Source organism: Periplaneta americana, chromosome 7 (assembly GCF_040183065.1).
Source record: "Periplaneta americana isolate PAMFEO1 chromosome 7, P.americana_PAMFEO1_priV1, whole genome shotgun sequence".
Lineage (NCBI taxonomy): Eukaryota > Metazoa > Arthropoda > Insecta > Blattodea > Blattidae > Periplaneta > Periplaneta americana.
The window spans coordinates 173246647-173266317 of NC_091123.1; the positions used below are offsets into that span (position 1 = coordinate 173246647).

Sequence of the window (19671 nt, forward strand, 5' to 3'; positions counted from 1 at the left end):
TTCCTGCCCATGCGCTGATACAGAGGAGGATCTCCTCCCTATCCATTCATTTACTTGCTTTAAAACTCTGCTTCTTTCTCTGACTGCTAGTGCGCTGTTGTCTATGTCTGTAAACTGCAATAAAGGAGGAATGGATTGACTTTCCTCCACACAAACAATCTCGCATCTTTCTCACAGTTTTCTAGCAGCACATGAGTGTGCGTCGTTTAAAACTCGATCAACCGAGGTTTTCTTATAGCTGTGAACTTAAAAATTATCGAATCTTCCTCGAATTTCAAGGCATATATTTCATTTGGTATTTACTTTCAAAAAAAGAAAAATGTGAGGAGGACGTTCCTCCCTTCCCTCCCCCGAAGAACCGTCACTGATATCTAGACTTCAAAGTTTAACTGAATTACTGCGGGAATGTGTAGTGTAATATTCTATTAAAAGATAATGCTATAGAGCATTTCACGTTAAGAAAAATACATTGGTTTTATGGATCTTGCCAAGCACACTGTAGAAGCTATGTGGTGGGTAGGCGTTTCTATGGCAACTGGTCATTTGATGGAACAGCCTCATATACTCAATGCTGTTTTCTTAACATGAAATCCTCTATAGTCCCATAAATGCGAGAGTCAACAATGCAACTGGCAGGATCAATCAATCTTCTTAATGTACTCAGCTGTTTGCCGACAACATAAAGTCCACTGTAGTCTATTCAGTTGTTTTTCACGAGAAATGAGGGGTATTTTGATTGGTGTTCATTATAGATGCCTGTTGCTAGTAGCCAGAGTTGGGGTGTAGTCAATATATACTGCAGGGCTGTCTTCTGCAACTGGTACTGATGATTTTAATTTACTTCTTTTGTGGTTTATGGATGGACAGTATAGAAGAATGTGTTCCAGATCTTCATCATGATTATAACACCACAGACAAGTAGGATTATCAGAAATGTGAAATCGGTGTAGGTACAACTGAGTGACAATGTGACCTGTTCTGGCTCTTGTTAAAAATGTTTGAACATGTCTGGGCAAGTTTTTGTACATTTCCAGGTCATTTGGTTTCTTTTGTACTGACTGTAAAATTTTTCCTTTGTCAGAAGAGAGCCAATTGTTCATCCATAGGTTTGTAAAATTAGACTTTACTGAAGCAAAAGCACTGGATAGAGATATCACTTGAAGAGGTGTTGGTTGCAAATATGTTGATGTTTTGCAATATTATCAACTTTCTCGTTCCAGGTATACCACAATGACTAGGTATCCATTGAAATGTTATTTCCTTTTGGAGTTCTTTTAGTTTAAGTAGTTGTTTCTGAATTGGAATAATTCTATGTGCATATAGGTTTGGTACATATTTAATTATATTAAATATAGCCCCCTTGGAGTCGGTAAGTATGCAAATAGATTTTTCAGAAATTTGAGCACCACACTGAAGAGCAGCATCAATAGCTAGCAATTCAGTGTCAAGACTGGAGGAGGATGAACATAGTATGAAATAACTTCCTTGATACTGGCAGGATACTCGTAGTAAAAAAAATATGACTGTATGGTATGTTTATCATTCAAGAAAAAGGCACAAGAGGATGAGGAATTTGCAAAGCACAATTGAAGCTGAATGATAGAGTGAATCACCATTATTGTGTGTACTGAGCTCCAAAAAATCCACATATTTATGTCAATTTACTGGGACTCAATGTCATTCAGGGATGTAAATGGATAATTTTTTTTTTAATGAACAGTTACTGGTCTTGTGTATCTCGACATGCTTCATACGTCTATTTTACCTGCCATTATTATTTTGCAAAAATTGTTTCAAATTTATGACCCCAATGTATGTGTACATAACAAAGAGAGATGCTTCAGTATATCAATTTATCACTGCCATAAATTAAGTTAAGCTTTTATCTATTTAAATAAAAAATTTCAGTGTGATCCCAAAATGCATTCAGTCCATTATCATGGAAGGACTGGGCTAGTTTTTTTCGTCACCGTTCTACAGACTAAGCGAGTTTTCAAGTGACATGCACAATAACACACACTTTTAGACAAGGATTGGCGTTGTTTTGGAAGAAAAGAAGCTTAAAATATAAGCATCATATAGATGCATGTATAAATCATAAAAATGGCCAAATGGACTGAGCACGTTTTGGGATCACACTGTTCAATTGTTCTCTAAATCAATCAATTTTTTTTTATAAATACATTTGTATGATATATAAATAATGAATATTAGCATGGCTGCCCGGAGATTTAAGCTTTAGCACAAGTCTTGGGATTCTGTGAACAGGGATTGCTCTTGAGGAACTCTAGACATCATCTTATAAGATCCAAAATTGCTGCTGCATTAACAAATATGGGCTGGATAGTAGAAGAAGAAATCTCTTGTCTAGCTGAAAATGGGTCAACTAGAAGAGTAGATATTTTAGTGTACAATGCTGACACTAAACAGAGCATCATTGTGGACCCCACGATACGTTTTGAAGTAGAATGTCATCAGTCAGCCGAGGTCCACCATGAGAAGAAGTCGATCTATGAGCCTACAGTCAACTATTTCAAGCTGAAATATGCCTTAATTCACGTTGAGGTATTCGGCTTGCTCATAGGTGCTCGAGGGACTATACCAGCTTTTTTCGAAGAATTTCGATGGCAGTTTGCTCTGTCAACATCTCTGAGGGATGACATTATGATAATTGTGTTAAAAAAATCCTGTCAAATCCTGATTAATCACATGGTGCCACATTAATAGCAATTGTAATTTTCCATGCCCTTTTCTTTGTTTCTTTTTTTTAAATTTAATAACTATGTTTACATACGTATATTAATTTTTTTTTGAGGATATACTGAGTCCGTAAGGGCTACCCTCAATGGGGGGCAGTTTTTGTAATAAATAAAAAATAATATATTGGCGAGTCTAGGGGCGTATGCAAGGAGGGAGTTACTAGGTTTGAACCCCCCTTGAATTTTTTGAAAAAATGACATACTTAGATTTGAGTATTTTTTTTTATCCATATTCGTTTTCCCTTCTCTAATTTTTCACTGTCAGAGTAACAAAATCTACATCGACATAAGGCATAGTCCTCCTACCCCTCCTTCAATATAATGTCTCTGCTTGATGCTGCAGCAAGTTCGAAGTATAACAATATTATCTTTATTACAGCGAGATCTACTGGCTAGTACTGACCTTGTAATAAAATGAAACTGACACAATATGTAATTTAACTTGTGAGACATATTGAAAAGGTTGTTTTGACAGTTGTACAGTGCAGATGTTGTTAAATATTGTGCACTGTCGATTTTAAACTCATTTTAAGTGTGGTATTCACCCATTTATTAGTTTGTTTTGACTTTATTGTGAAATGTTTAACGTTTTGTGCATTTGACAGTGATTATTTTTAATATAAACTTCACATTATCGTTCCGGGTTCTTTGTATTTCTAAGTGACTGTAAAGCTCAATTTTACAATTTTTTAGCAAATAGTCAGGTAGTAGTAATTCTCGCAAGGTTAATGAAAATTTCACATTGGCAAATGTTTCTTCGCAGCTGCATGATGATGTTGTCACGAACGTTCTTCCTGGAACTAGTTTCACACCCCCTGTGAAAACTCAGCTGATAATGATGATGATAATAATAATGATAATAATAATGATAATAATAATAATAATAATAATAATACACAAAACTTTAAGTCCACACCTGTGGAGTAACAGTCAGCGCGTCTGGCCGCGAAACCAGGTGGCCAGGGGTCGATTCCCGGTTGGGGCAAGTTACCTGGTTGAGGTTTTTTCCGGGGTTTTCCCTCAACCCAAGATGAGCAAATGCTGGGTAACTTTCGGTGCTGGACCCCAGACTCATTTCACCGGCATCATCACCTTCATCTCATTCAGATGCTAAATAACCTAAGCTGTTGATAAAGCGTCGTAAAATAACCTACTAAAATAAAATAAAAACAAAACTTTAATATCAAAAATGTAAACTGTAAACAATTTTAATAATGACCTCCTCCCTTGACAAAATTCTGCTGATGCCACTGTTTATGACTACCTACAAAAAATGTTGCACTATATTCACATCATAGGTCCTAATAGTTGATACACTTCACTTACTTCACTTCGTTTTATAATGTTATTCGTCCACACCTGTGAAGTAACGATCAGCATGTCTGGCCACGAAACCAGGTGGCTCGGGTTCGAATCCCGCTCGGGCCAAGTTACCTGGTTGAGGTTTTTTCCGGGGTTTTCCCTCAACCCAATACGAGCAAATGCTGGGTAACTTTCGGTGCTGGACCCCGGACTCATTTCACCGGCATTATCACCTTCATCTCATTCAGACGCTAAATAACCTAGATGCTGATACAGCGTCATAAAATAGCCCAATAAAAAATATATACTGTTATTATTTTTCTTCATTATGAGGGAGGAGTAGTTTTAAGCAAGACTAGTCTGTATGTGTGAGAGTTTGAGCCTTGTTGCTAAAAAATTAAAACGATTATGTCGCTCTGGATAATAAATTCATTAGGAATATTTCATTAGACAGAACTTCAACATCATAAACAGAATATAACGGATAGTTAAACTTACGAACTGACATAACAAATTAAATGCATAGCTAATCCTTCACCTGCAACAAACATGTAGTTTTGACAATTTCTTGAATGACCTTGTAAAAAAAAAAAAAAAAAAACAAATTGTCAAGTATTCTGATAAATACAAATAACAGGAATTGTTGTTAATTTAGAAATAGAAGCATGTAGATCTAATATATCTGAGTTTTTTTGTTTAAGGGGAGGAAGAGGTGAAATTTTCGAACAAAACTGAAGAAAAAATGAAAATTTGATTTTTTCCATTTTTATTATCTTTATTTTGATATTCTGATGTTAGTTTTTGATTTTGTGCCCTTAAAAGTATGAAATTAAAACCAAGATAACTGCATTACTATATTATTCCCATAATAAACTAATACTTATCATTATTTATATACCTTCTCTGAACATATAAATAAAAAGAAATATGTTGTTGTTGTTTTCTAATGCCAGGTGTTTGACAATACAGTCATTTGACCTCTTGCACTCCAATATTTTTCAAAGATATTATCATGACCAGCCAATGAAGCACAGATTTTGAGGTGTTCCGAATCCATTTCTTCGTTTGAGTTGCACAATGGGCAATAAAAAGAAATATTGAAAATTTCTTACAATATGGAGCATTTTATATCAAACGATATAAAGTTTTATAAAATTATTAATATTTACAGAACTATTGTACTTAGAACGTTGAAACTTATGTCCATTACTAATAACATACTTAGTATCCATGATCAATTTCAAACAAATCGGATAAATTTTGTGGATTTTGAAATATTCGTCTCTGCCTCCCCTTAAGTGAGAAATTTGATTTTTAAAAGCACTCGTTCTTTCACAGAACAATTCTTTCTTCCTGGTCATTGAACGTACCTATATGAGATGCCAGCAAGCAGCCACAAAAAAAGGAATTACACTTTACAGTACAGTAAAGACTTACATTGAGCAATTGCAAATACAAGATCTCTTTCTGCTGTAAGGTGATCATGTAATTCTGGAGGACCAAGTAAACATGACAACAACGTACACAGCCCCCGAGGCTCCACGCTGCCCCGTACCTCTGCCTGCAAAAAAAAAAAAAAAAAAAAAATGTTACGATATTAAGAACCATTGTTCACTGACCATCGAATTAAAAAAAAAGACACACACATAAACAAACAAACAAACCCTCCCCATGATGCTATAAAAATGGTCGTTAATGTTGCGGCTGTATGCGCAATTCCAGGCAGATCCGTGGACAGAAACCATTGTCGCCACTGCTTCACTATCGCCCACATTCTTGGATCTTGCCCACATAGTGAGACATTACGCAATGCCAGACATCACAAAATCAGGTCCGCAATCGCTCAAGCTCTTCGTAACAAGAGAACAAGGGTTATATTTATTATTCAATCTGACAGGATTAAGGCCATAAGACCTTCTCTTCCATCCTACCAGATAGCACATATAAATACAAAAAAGAAATACAAACACTGATGAAAATAATACAAATTAAGTTAAGGTCCTATAAAACTTACAAATTAAATCAAACCCTTTAACACTATTAAATATGGAGTATAATCTAAATTTAACAGAAGAAATACTGAAATCAGAAGTAAACACTGAAATAATGAAACAATTGTCTTTAGAGACAATTAATATTAGGTACCCTCCACAAAATTGGCTTCATTTATACACCGACGGATCCCTGATCTCCAGAGAACAAGGTGCTGGTGCAGGTGCTACATGCTGTCTCTTCTCACTTTATAGATCTCTTGGATATGGACCAACAAGTTTTGATGGAGAAATCACTGCAATAAGTGAAAGTCTCAGGAATCTTCTATGCCACATCAATAAATTTAAGAATGCAGTTATATTGTCAGACTCCAAAGCAGCTATTCTATCAATAGTCTCTAAACACACACCTTCATCTCAAATAGCAGAAATAAATAAAATGCTCTCTCAACTAATAACACTCAATAAAAGAATTGCATTCCAATGGATACCATCCCATTGTGGAATCCTGGGAAACGAGAATGCGGATGCATTAGCAAGGAAGGGCAGCACTGCTACTTACAGACCTGTTACTAAATCTACGTATTACTCTGTGAAAAGATTTATTAAATCTACATACTTAGACTTCAACAAACAAAATTTGATAATACAATCTCAAGGGAAAAAATGGGATGTTCTGTGCAGAGGAATAGAGAGAAGGTACATGTTCCGGGTTCGAGGTAGTGAAAGGTAAACAAAACGAGATGCTAGGTAAGAGGATGTGGAGGTGTGGATGATTTTAAATAGTAATAAGAGAGAGTTGAAGAATCTTCTTTCTTTAAGTGGACTCCAAGACAACAATTCTAGTGACGGTGTTACATGATCGAATTTTCTAATGTTACAAACGAAACGAACGCAGATATTGTCCACCTATGAAGAAATCCATGGTCTATCGGAAACAGGAACCAGCAAATAGGGATTATATAGAATGAACACTGAGCGAATTTTCCTGTGTTTTGTTTCTCTGTGCGCCAGCGTATAGTTCCACTTTCAAGCACTAGAGGTTAGTGTAATCGAGCATACGCTAAGATAATAATTGAGAATAGAGTTGAGACACAGGATCCAAACATCGCCTACCTTATTGCATAATCCAGTAACGCTTTGCTTCAATTAAATTCAAGTTAACAGCTTTTCCTTATTTCTCAGTGACAAAATAGTTGTAATAACAATATTTTATATTTCAGATATCATAAATTACATTATAAAATAATATAATAAATTATAAAATTAAGTATCGAATTCGTTTAATATTTGTATATAATATAATATAGATATATGGTTTTACTTCTCGTAAGAGTTTTGTTTTTCCATTTTCAGCGCTATCAAATCATTACATATTTTAATTGTTGTTGGGGTCAACGTCTCAACTGTCATTATAAAGGAACTCTAGAGTCTAGACATTACAGTTAATGACGGATTTATTATTTTATGGATCCAATTTATTTTATTTGAGTACATAATGTACCTAGATGTATTAATTATATATGTTATATTTCCGCTGTGTCGACTGCTAGCTGGTGTGATGTCAGCGCCAACTCTAGGGAGAAAGTTCTGTACTCAAGTTCTTTCTCAATAGCCATGGCCCGCTCATGGAATTCGCTGCCGCTGGAAATCAGGGGTAGTCTTAGTCCCCAGTTGTTTAAAATTAGGTTGTTTAGAAATATTTTAAATGCACAGAACTAGTTTTTAGGTATTATTATTATTATTATTATTATTATTATTATTATTATTATTATTATTATTATTTTACACAGTCATTACTTTATTTTTCCATTAACACTAATATCTTGGTAATTGTCATTGTCTCAATGTAACACGTGCTGTGCTGATCATACTAATTGTACTATTCCTTTAGTTGTGAGATTATATTCATATGTACTAATTCTTTTTTTTTTTCTTTTAACTTAATACTTGTATACTAGAATGTATTTTTCTGTTTGTGATTATGTATTCAGTCTCTTTTTTTTTATTACATATATATTTTTTTATTATTGTTATTTCAAAGTTAATACTGATTGTGTATATATATTCAATCTCTCTTTTCTACTTAATTATGTTTATTATTATTTTTAAGTTCATATTTGTATACCGGTATGTATTTTTTCTGTATGTGATTTGATCCTGGTTGAGTGGAAGAAAAGGCCTGATGGCCTTAACTCTGCCAGGGAAAATAAAACTATTATTATTATTATTATTATTATTATTAAAAGCAGAATCTCACGCTTTAGCTGGCTTGAAGGTCATTGAAATCAGTCCGGCTACATCAAAGGTACTGACGCGAAGTGTCCATTCTTTATAATCCCTATTCACTGCAGGAACCCTTTAACAACACAACAGACTATGTAATAGATCCTACTATCCGCTTCGAATTGAATACAACTCAACAACTCTCAACAATGAGAATAATCAAATTTATGGTACAATTGTTCTTTATTATTTAAATATGTATAAGTTACAAACTATTGAAATTATTGGATTATTAGTGGGTCCTAGAGGCACGATTACAAAAAAATGTATTAATTTCTGCAAAGAATTCAATCTTCAATCGTTTTTGGCCAAGACTGTCTCTTTGACAGCTCTAAAATATTCAATCTACTTTCTTAGAAATCACATACTGGTAATATAAAATAAATTAATAGCACAACAATAATAATTATATTTCTCACGGAAAGATTTTCATAAAATTGTATGCATTTACTAATACTTGTATTTTTGGTCTACATTGACCTTCAGGACAACCCCTATTTTAGGAGAAGTTTGTTTAAATAAAATAATCCCCTTGGGAGGTTTGGAGCCTACTGGAGAAAATGATACGACAATAGTGTGTTACAATAAAATTGTAGTAATTAAATTACTTGTAATTTGTAATATGGTTAGTAATGTCATGAGAGGTGTTTTGTAGTGATTATATTTATTTTATTTGGTAAGTTATTGTAATTTTATTATTTCCAATTGAGTGAAGTTTGAGTTACTACTATATAATAATAATAATAATAATAATAATAATAATAATAATAATAATAATGGCTTTATTTAACCTGGCAGAGTTAAGGCCGTAAGGCCTTCTCTTACACTCAACCAGGATTAAAACTTGCATACATAGTTGAACATACAAATGCATCGGAATTAAGTAATTACATACTGTTACAATTTAGGTACATAATGAGATCAAAAGAGGTAGTTGCATAAAAATTTACCTCATAAAATAAAAATAAACATAGTGGAATATTATTAATGTGTTAGAATCAAATACGAATCACATAAAAACAGAAGCCAATAATTCAATAAAAAATGCACAGAGTAAAAATAAAAATAAACACATTAGTACACATATGAGTATTAGATTACAATTAAGTAGGATTCACATAATTAAACCAGAAATTTATATTTACATAAATTTATTAGGAGAATGATTAGTGACTAGATCAGTGACTGGCATGTTCCGTGCTCTGTGACGTCATACCGCGGAGCCGCCACGCTCTTTGCTCGGCAATCTCTGCATACTGAGCACAGCGAGGAGAGAAGGTTCAACTGAACAGTGGTGGTACGGCGCCTATGCAATGACAGAGCGCGATCCATTTGTCTGAGGTAGTATGAGAACAGCACAATTACAATACATTTGTACGAAAACAAAACTGTACATCCGTGATAAATCAATGTAACAAAATATTTTGGTTTGTAATCAAATTTAATATACTTATAATAATATGAAATTCATAATACAGCCAGCTGCAGAAGCGTTCGCATTATGTAAATGAGGCTCCGAAACTGCTATAAATATACAAATATAGAAATAAATAATTTAAGCAGTACTACAACACTTTGTCTACTCGGAAAATTGAAAACAGTTCAAGTGTTTTTAACAGACATTTTCCTACACAATATACAGATTGAACTATCTAGGCCCTAACTTGGTGAGTAGTATGTAAAGTATATTTAAACTTTTGAAACACACCATCACTTTGTGTTACTATCGTGCCCAAGCTAAATGCTTTGTCGAGATCAAACTGTGTTATGGAGTATGGAGGAATGGCGAAGTGTTTGATTTGTGGCAAGCTGTTTCAGCATGTAAAGAAATTCAATATACAATGCCATTATTCTCTATGCCACACAAATGATTATGGCAAATATGGGGGAGAATATCGACAAATACTATTGCAGCAATTGAAAGGTAAATTGTTAAGTGAAGCTAGGGAACACACTGTCAGTGAATCAATGGTAAGCTTAAGGCTTAAGATATAGGATTTCACTAGCCATTGCAAAGAACATGCGTTCTTTTAATGACGGGGAATTTGCCAAGAATGTTGCCATCATGACCGCAGAGTAGTCATTTCCTAGCAAAATACAGGAATGTGATTCCATCAATTTATCTCCAAGAACTGTCGTATCATTGCTGCACCGACGCCACTGCGCTGGTGCGTGATAACAGTAATACGACTCAACTGCTCGCTCTTCTAAGCTCTTGAGGCCTGACTGGCTCTTACGTCATAATTGCAGCATCTGCCGGCCACTGTAGAATTTTACTGTCAATGACATAGTTATGTAGGGTTAGATGAGATAGATTATTGACAAGATAGGATTTATTAAATGTTCAGTACATTACACCATTTCGTAATTTTTACGATCGTTTTTGTAAAAGATGAGTATTTCCCTGGATCCAATTTGGCAGACATAAATACTTTTATTTAACTAAGCATTAATTTAGGATCACTTAAATATGGTGATAATGCATGTTGGAATGAAAATGACAAAAGATACCGAAGTACTCTGGTAAAGCATGCTCCAAAATGTTTCAATAGTTATAATGATAAATACTTCGACAAGATTGTATCTGGATGACAATCACACTTTAATTTTTTTTTTTCACATTCATGGGTCAGCACCAAAAGGAATTTGTCGTCTTCAGAATAATATATATTAATGCAATCAAGATGTTCTGCAACTTTACTGCAGTGCGCTTCATTCCTGGCAGAGGTTTCAGCACGACCCGTTGCCGTCAACCAGGCTGCAACGAGACAGAAACTCTTGGCCACGTGTTGGACTTTTGTCGGAAAGGAGAGTTATTGCGTAACAACAGGCATCATAGAGTCTGTGGAGCTATCGCCTGTCTTCTTCGGAACAAGGGTTGGGAAGTTCATGAAGAGGTCCACTGCATTTCTGAAGACGACTCTCACAGAAGAGCGGATATAATAGCAATAAACAGGCAACAACAAAAGGCTACAGATGTGGACAAATTATTAGATTAAAACGGTTTTCTTGGAAACATAATGCAATTCGTCATATCAACTATCAGTATAATTCACAGAGTCTCAATTGTTGTAAATATGATTGTTTACACCTTATGGTATATTTTTCCAATGGTTAAGTATATTTTGTCTGTCTGTGTTGGTACTACTGATGTTTTAATTATATACTGCAGAAGATATTCAAGAGTCTGTTCTCCTATGGCCTGCAAGAAGACCGGACATGAACGAAATTGAAAATCTGTGATCTATACTGATGAAGAAAGTGAACAAAAAGATGCTTACAACAAAACATAGACTCATTTAAGCACTGTCTGATATCTGGCTAAATGATACTGATATTCAAAGAAAATGCCAAACTTTGGTTTCCAGCATCCCTGACAAAATCAGCATGTTAATAAAGAATAAGGGAATGTTCACAAAATATTAGTAACCTTCAGACTCCATTTTATATTCATTATATCTGTGTAAAATGCATTTTTGTTCATTATTTCTGCTGATAAATACAATCTTGTTACACATATAATTAATTTAGTCTAATAATTTGTCCACGTCTGTATTATCATAGATCCAACTATACGCATGGAGAGAGATCTAAACCAAGCTCATCAGGTTGATCAGGAAAAGAGGGCCATTTATGAACCTTGTATTCCCTACCTTAGTGCCAAGTATAACATTCCTCTCTTCAATTGGTCAGTGACAGGTTTATTTTTTGGTGCTCGGAGTTCTTTACCAAAATTTACATATCATTTTTTAAAACAATTATCAATATCATCTTTTGAAATTCAAAAAATCATCTCGCAAATTCTCAAAGATTCCCTGCAGATTATACAATTTCATTTATACCACTCAGAAGGCCTTAATTAAGGATATGCTAATTTTAAATAAAATCTTTTTTTATCAGTATAATTTAGTCATCTTCTAAGATTTTATTTTACAATTGATAATCAATGGTGCTTAATTATTACACTTTATTTTTATAACACTATTCATATTTAATTAATTGTATTTGTTTGCTATTCATTTCCGGATCCTCGTGGTCATCCTTAATTAAGGCCGGATGAGTTTTTCTTTCTCTCTCTCTGACCAAAGTATCAAAACAAATATGTTTACTGCCTTTGCATATTTAATTGAATTTCAAAGAATAATTGACAAATATTATTTTTGTCCAGCTGTCAATACAATTGGATGCGAAGACATTAGTGTAGATGTTAGGTAGTTGGAGGTTGTGGAACATTGCATGTTATTCATTTAAAAAAGAATCCCTTAATGAGAAGAGGGAGACGGCAAACTTACCAGTTCTACCGACAAGTCACATGCTTGAAAGTGTGCCAGTGCCTGCTGGACAGTAATGTGAGGCATAAGGGAACGCCGTGGCTCAAGGCTGTTCCTGAAAGCAGTTTCCACTGTTGCCACATTATTCCACTCTTCCCTTGCTGCTTCACAGGCCAATCTACATATACATAAAAAGTGTAATTAACCATTTATCTGCTGCTAGCCAAAAAATCACTGCTTTCGCAGTGATCAGTGATAACATCTATCTTTAGAGTGATGTATTATAATTCTGGCGTTATTTTCAATTATTTAAGTACCTACTTTTTTCCCTCCCGCGTATTGTACGTACCGATAGCGGGATCTAAAATCCACCATTTATAACTAACAAAAACGATACTTTCCGTCTCGTTGCTAGATTTAAAAAATAATTTAAACCATAACAAGACATAACAGTAGGCCTACTGTGATGATGAGAGATAAACTCATAATCTGCAGGTATTCCACGATAAAAATAAAGAATGTTGAAAAACACAAAATTATATACAATTATATTTAGTACATCTACTGCGCCTAATGGAAGTAGGATAAAGTTAAAATGTAGGAAGGTAGTAATAGCTATTTGCCGGTTTCAATTTTAGTAGGCTATTAGTTCTAAAATGACACTATTATTTTTTATCTTAAATAAGCCTTAAAACTTAGTGGAATAAAGTATTAACAAATTAAAAATCTGTTACCTTGCATCTTCAACATTAATATTATGTCTGTGTCTTTCGAATGCAGACTCCAATATTTCCTTTTCCCTAACCCCATTTTCAATTGACATCACGGAAGTGACAACTAATAAACTGTTCCAAGTCTTTCAGTTTAAGAACGCACAAACATTGCATGTTTTATTTACATCTTCTACACCACTTATACACATCGGAAACTATAAATAACACATCACCATAACAAAACATCGAGAAACTGAAGTTATAATATTTATACTTCTACGCTTTCAAAATCTATAAACAATGCAAAGTACATTTAAAGAAAGATGTACGATTCCTCCTAATCTTGATGCCACTGTGAATAACAGCAACATAAGGCTGTCAGAACTTGAAGAGATCTCGCTAGCGAGAAATGTGTAGCGAGAAAAGTAAAGATTGGTAACCAGGATATAAAACGGAAGTCTACACACTGGAAGAGATTCTCATTAACGTCAGCCATTTAACCCTAGATCATACCACAATCTAGTATATACAGTCGCGAAGCTCAATATGTAGTAAATATGCAAACATTAGGTAGTTGCTCACCACTAAGATCACTAATATCGCCTCATTACAGGCAATACAAAATAGAACCGTCACAGTCTATTGTTTCTAGCACCCTCAAAACTCAAGCTTCGTGACTGTATATAGTAGACTGTGATCATACTGTACATATTCTATGATCTAGGATCTAACGTCAATTCCTAGCTTCCATCAGCTGACAGCGTGGTAGCACAGTCTAATATATATACAGTCACAAAGCCTGAGTTGTGAGGGTGCTAGGAACAATAGACTGCGCCGGTACTATTTCGCATTGTCTGTAATGAGGCGATAGTAGCGATCCTAGTGGTTAGCAACTATCTATGGATGCATATTTACTACGTATTGGGCTTCGTGGTGTGGTGGTAGTCCATATTAGCATTGGACAGGGTTGCCATACGACTATTTTGATAATTGTACGCGGTACGACCGACCTTCAAGTCGTACGCAATTTTGTACGGCTATTTAACTGAAGGGACAAAATTATTTTGGAACTTACAATGTCGGACTATAATTAAAAAAAACAACAACAGTTAATTTTCCCCTAGAAGACAACTTTTCTTCATTCAGTATGTCATAGACTATATAATATCCCTGATCACACATATATATGCTAAAGGGATAAAAGGTGCTTTGAAAATCAATATGGTGACTACACTTGCCATGCAAATAATAAATTCGTCATCTTGAGCTCTAGGTTTCATGTACGATGCAGTTATAACAAATTAACACGAGTTCAGGGATCTGCTAACTTCATTGTATGTTCAGCAATGGACGTTTTTTTAATGAATGAAGTAGTGCCGCACTCGGATTAAGAAATTTACACGCCCTGACATTTTAGCGGTGTCGGATTTGAGTCGACTGCAGGTGGATTAATTTGATGTAATCATCAGCTGCCGCACTGATTGATATTAAATATCTGCCGTTGCATCAGCCAAAGATAAAGTTTCTGTTGGCTTTCATAATAATAATGTTGTTTCCGACCAAGCGTCATCATACATGCTTTATCGAAAATGATAGTGTTTATGAAAAAATGGTAATTTGAATGCTAAATGCCGTTGTGGATATCAACTATAATTACTAAAATTCTTGACTGGATGAAGAAATGGATGCTGGAATGGGAATGACTGGAGAATGCTGGGTTTGCAATGAAAGATCTGCCCTTGGACAGAACACTATGAATGAATGAATATAAATTTATAGGCCTATGAACCACTTTTTATGGGTGTTATGTGAAATATATTTGTGCGCACTATCTATAAAATAGTAAAATGATGAATGTACGACAATTTTATGCTAAAGTACGACATTTTTCATAAGTTGGTACGACGATTGTGTTTCATTTATCTGGCAACCCTGGGATTGAGTAACATAGCGCTGTAGTTCCAAGCTCGGCTGCTGAACTGTCATCATGTTCCATCTTTCAAAAAAATTGGTATAGAGACAATAGACTGCTAAACTGCTGATACTATTTCGCGTTGTTGCTTGTGAAGAAAAGTTGTGTAAACGTGAAATATTCGTTATTGATTGTAATAAATGGTAATGGCAAAAATACAATAACTGGAATAATAACATGGGACAAGGAGGAGATGTTTGTAGTGCTATAAATTGTAGCAACAGCAAGAAAAGGAGGCCAGAGTTGTCCTTCTTCCGATTTCCGAAAGATCCAGAAAGGTGAATTTATAAAACATACTAATCTCACCTACATTAAAAATGTAAAAATATAGATATAAATGATCTATTTGTAGTTGACTGAGATGCTTTAAAAAGTACATACTATTATAAAGATTAAGGCTATAGTGTTCATTGATTATCCTATAGATGTATGTTAATACGCCTACATTTATAATATCCTAATATCTATTTCTTATTTTACTTCTAGATGCAAAAAGTGGTTAATAAACAGCAGAAGGGAAGATCTAATGAACAAGGATGAAGTGTATCTTTATAATAATATAAAGTTTTGCGCTCTTCATTTCGAAAAAACACAGTTTATGAATGAAAACAAAAATAAATTAATCTGGAATGCAGTTCCAACTTTGTTTGATGTTCCAAATAAACCTGCTCTGTTATCAGTAAAGCGAGAAATACCAAGTCTGGAACCTGCAGCCAAGGAACGAAATGATTCTACGTCTGTATCAGCATATTCCTTGAATAGTAATTATACATTTTCAAACAACTCTTCAGATTCTTTGCCAGGACAGGGACCATCTTCAGAAGTCTCTACAGAAGAAAAAGTTCTGATATTAAATGATACATTTTCAAACGACTCTTCAGATTCTTTGCCAGAACAGGGACCATCTTCAGAAGTCTCTAGGCCTACAGAAGAAAAAGTTCTGAAATTAAATAAACTTGTTAAGAATTTAAGGAAACAAGTGAAATACAAGTCGTCAGAAATCAATCGTTTACGCAAAAGGTGTAAGGAACTTAAAAAGTGTCCATGTACTTGTCAGTGTAAAAGAAATTCCAGTACTGTTGTTTCAGATAAAGAAAAGTTGAAGTGTATAGGTTCAAAATATTTAAAACCAGAGGCTCTCAATGTATTGCTTAACCAAATAAGATTGCCCGTAACAAAGAAATGTGGTTTTAGGTGGGATGACGAAATGAAGTTATTCGCATTAAATATGTTGCACTGTAGTCCAAAAGGCTACAGATTTTTGTCTCAATATTTTGAATTGCCATCTGTTCGAATCTTACAGAAGTATGTGCAGGGAATAAGACTTCACACTGCAGTAAATGAAAGCATGTTTACCCAAATTTTGAAAGAGTAAGTGCAATCTTTTCCAGTTACAAGAAAAACTAGTAAATTTGTCTTTAGATGACATATCTTTAAATTGTAGCTTGTCATAATATGCTTCCAGTGATTACATTGTAGAGTTTGAAGATATGGGTGATAATCGCACATCAAAAATTGCAAACAGTGCCCTTGTTATAATGATAAATGTAATTTTTTTTTTCAAAGTTCAGTCAGCCCTTCGTTTGCTTTTACACAGAAAGGTGTAAGTGCTGTAGAGTTGTAAAACTTGTTTTCCTAAGTACTTTATAAATAAAGTGAAATTGGTTTAGTTGTGAAAACCTGTGTCTTTGATCAAGGTTGCAATTTTGTGAAATGGAGGAATAGGTTAGGAATTACTGAGAAAAAACCATACATAGTGTATAATAATGAAACTATATTATTCTTCTGTGACACACCCCAAGTGTTGAAAAGTGTTCGTAATAATTTGTTTAGCCTAAGTATAATGTTCTACATAAGATTGTTGTTTTCTAATGCTAGGCTTTGACAATAAAGTCATTTGACCTCTTGCACTCCAATATTTTTCAACGATAATGTTATGGTCAGTCACTGAAGCACAGATTTCGAGGTGTTCCGAATCCGTTTCTGCTTAGTAAGGTAGGAAATGGTTTTCTCACTGCTTCTTGGAGAGCTAGTGAAAAACTCCATGCAACTGATTGTGAAAGAAAATACAGACTTGCTCCCAACAAGAAAGCAGTATCATTACCTGCATTTTCAGAAATAGTGCTGCTTGTGTTTTTTTGTAAATGGATTGAAAATTAATATTGCTGCTCTAGTGTTACTGAAAAAAAGTGGTCAAGATGGTCTTGAGAATTTTTTTTTGCTACTATAAGACACAAGGGAGAATTTTGGGTGAAACGAGCGTTGAGTGACTTCTGCCGATTTTTGAATAGACACCGACACACTTGAACTGCCAACACGGAAAACAAAAAATCACACTCAATCGCTTTCACCTTCATTTTGACGGGATAATAAAAGCCTAAACTAACCTAACTTAAGTGCATTGGTGTCTATTTCAAAATTGGCGGAAGTCTCTCAACGCTTGTTTAACTGAATTTTGTAGTAACCCTTCTCCAAAACAATTCATGTCAAACTTTAATATTGCGACTTTGTATAAAATATTGAATCCTTCAAATAATAAAAACAGTAAAATTGACTGGGCCAGCTAATTTTAGATATGAAGTCTGCTCATAAATGTAAAGTGCCATTTAAACTACTACTCTAAATCCTGAGTCAGACACCAGCATACGGTTGCCACTTTTGATGAATGATATAAAGGACATGGACTAAAAATAAGGCACGGGTCAGAAAAAAACTTAAAAGTAGTAATTAGCTGCTGTTTTCCATTAAAGTTGTACATTTTTATTATTACCTTATTATTAATATCCGTGGCGTCGCGGTCTAAGGCATCCCGCCTAGGACTCGCATTACGGAATGCGCGCTGGTTCGATTCCTCATGGGGGAAGAAATTTTCTCATGAAATTTCGGCCAGTGTATGGGAGCGGTGCCCATCCAGCATCGTGATGCACTTGGGGAGCTACGATAGGTAGCGAATACCAGCTATAATGGCTGGAGGGATCATCATGCTAACCACATGATACCTTCATTCTGGTTGGATGATCGTCCACCTCTGTTTCGGCATGTGGGCGTGAGGCCAGCAGCTGGCTGGTCGGTCTAGGCCCTTCATGGGCTGTAGCACCACGGATTAATATTATTTTATTATTATTAATATTATTGTTATTAGTAGAAACAGCAATTTATTTCCACGTAAAAATATAACTATTACAGGTATGATTAATTCCACGGTCAATCAATAAAAGACTAAAGAAACTCATTTCTTTCAGGTGTACTTGGAATTTGGCTTAGCTGGTTTTAAAGTGGTTAATTCAGCACAGAAAAAAACCAACAAAGGCTTTACTTGCACTCCAAGTACTCTTGATACTTAGTACTTCCAGGCTGAAAAGACGAAAATGACCACTGTCATATCTGTGGCAAACTATCAATATCTAGCCTATACGTCGATCAGACAGTAGGTCTATAATATGAGCACTGAGCTCAGATACCTGGTTCGAATATTCAGACAACGAAAATTAAAGAAAAAACTGACGATAATTTATGTGACAAGTTGCATAATTTATACATTGAAATATGGGACACCCCATAAAATATGGGACAGATGGCAACCCTACGCCAACATGCCTAGTGTAGAATTGCCAAGAGATTTGAGAGAATTGAATTCTATGCAGTATGCATTTGGATATGTACTGAAAAGCTTTTTTCTGTTCATAACTGTCATAGGTGTAACTCATCATTAGTAGATGAAACATGTATTCTTGATAATGATACTAAGATTTACAGCTATTTTAATAATTATGATAAAAGCACTAACTTTGGAGGCTTCACTATGTGCAAGAATAAAGTATATTCATTTCTTATGAATTGTGAAAATAAACTGTGAGATATTTTTGATGGCACTGCTCATAAACTTCAATGTGGATAATTAATTTCTAGAGTTCTTCTCGATGTACCTGGGTTTCCACAAGAATGCTGTGAAGAAATAACACTGTTACTTTTGAAGTTGTTTGTCGCTGTTAGAATGCATTGTATTGTTAAATTTCACAATTAAATGTTTCAGTATAACCGAAAGAACAATAGGTATTTAAAGTCCTGCCACTTAGGCTGCTGAAATTTCTAGAGATTAGGCGTACTTCTTTCACAGGATATGTTTTTCATTATAGCTATTAATTTTATTATTACAGTTAAAACCGTTTATAGTGACTTCGATTTTAATGACTTATTGGCTATAATGGTGAAATCTAATGGTCCCGTCTGAATCCTATATAAACACTATATTTAAAAAAATCGCTTAGTACGACATCAGTTATTACGACTTATCGTATAAAACGTGGTTTTATCACATTTTCGGAGAAATTTATCAGTATAAGTCCAATGTTGATTTTTGTTTGTTACGTATTTGGG

General features: G+C 34.5%; 2 protein-coding genes across 2 annotated transcripts in view; one reads left to right on the top strand and one right to left on the bottom strand.

The window, feature by feature from the left end:
* The window catches only part of LOC138703739 (ELMO domain-containing protein 3-like), a 28885-nt gene extending 15002 nt beyond the window's left edge, over nucleotides 1-13883 (bottom strand). The window contains exons 1-3 of the mRNA XM_069831871.1: nucleotides 13344-13883; nucleotides 12631-12787; nucleotides 5499-5622 (exon numbers count right to left, since the gene is read on the bottom strand). Coding sequence (XP_069687972.1) covers nucleotides 5499-5622; nucleotides 12631-12787; nucleotides 13344-13432 — 370 coding nt within the window. The 5' untranslated portion in view covers nucleotides 13433-13883. The remainder of the gene's footprint in view (nucleotides 1-5498; nucleotides 5623-12630; nucleotides 12788-13343) is intronic.
* A 1374-nt stretch (nucleotides 13884-15257) lies between these two features.
* On the top strand, nucleotides 15258-17210 carry LOC138703741 (THAP domain-containing protein 2-like). The gene is made up of 2 exons (XM_069831872.1): nucleotides 15258-15572; nucleotides 15781-17210. Exons 1-2 carry the CDS (start codon nucleotides 15472-15474, stop codon nucleotides 16667-16669), a joined length of 990 nt encoding a protein of 329 aa, XP_069687973.1. The 5' UTR covers nucleotides 15258-15471; the 3' UTR covers nucleotides 16670-17210.
* The last annotated feature ends 2461 nt before the right edge of the window (nucleotides 17211-19671 follow it).

Bases quoted from the DNA above. Each gene is read 5' to 3' on its own strand.
- LOC138703741 (XM_069831872.1), top strand. From the start codon at position 15,472: ATGGGACAAGGAGGAGATGTTTGTAGTGCTATAAATTGTAGCAACAGC. The intron at 15,573-15,780 runs GTGAATTTATAA...TTTTACTTCTAG, and splicing joins TTTCCGAAAGATCCAGAAAG to ATGCAAAAAGTGGTTAATAA.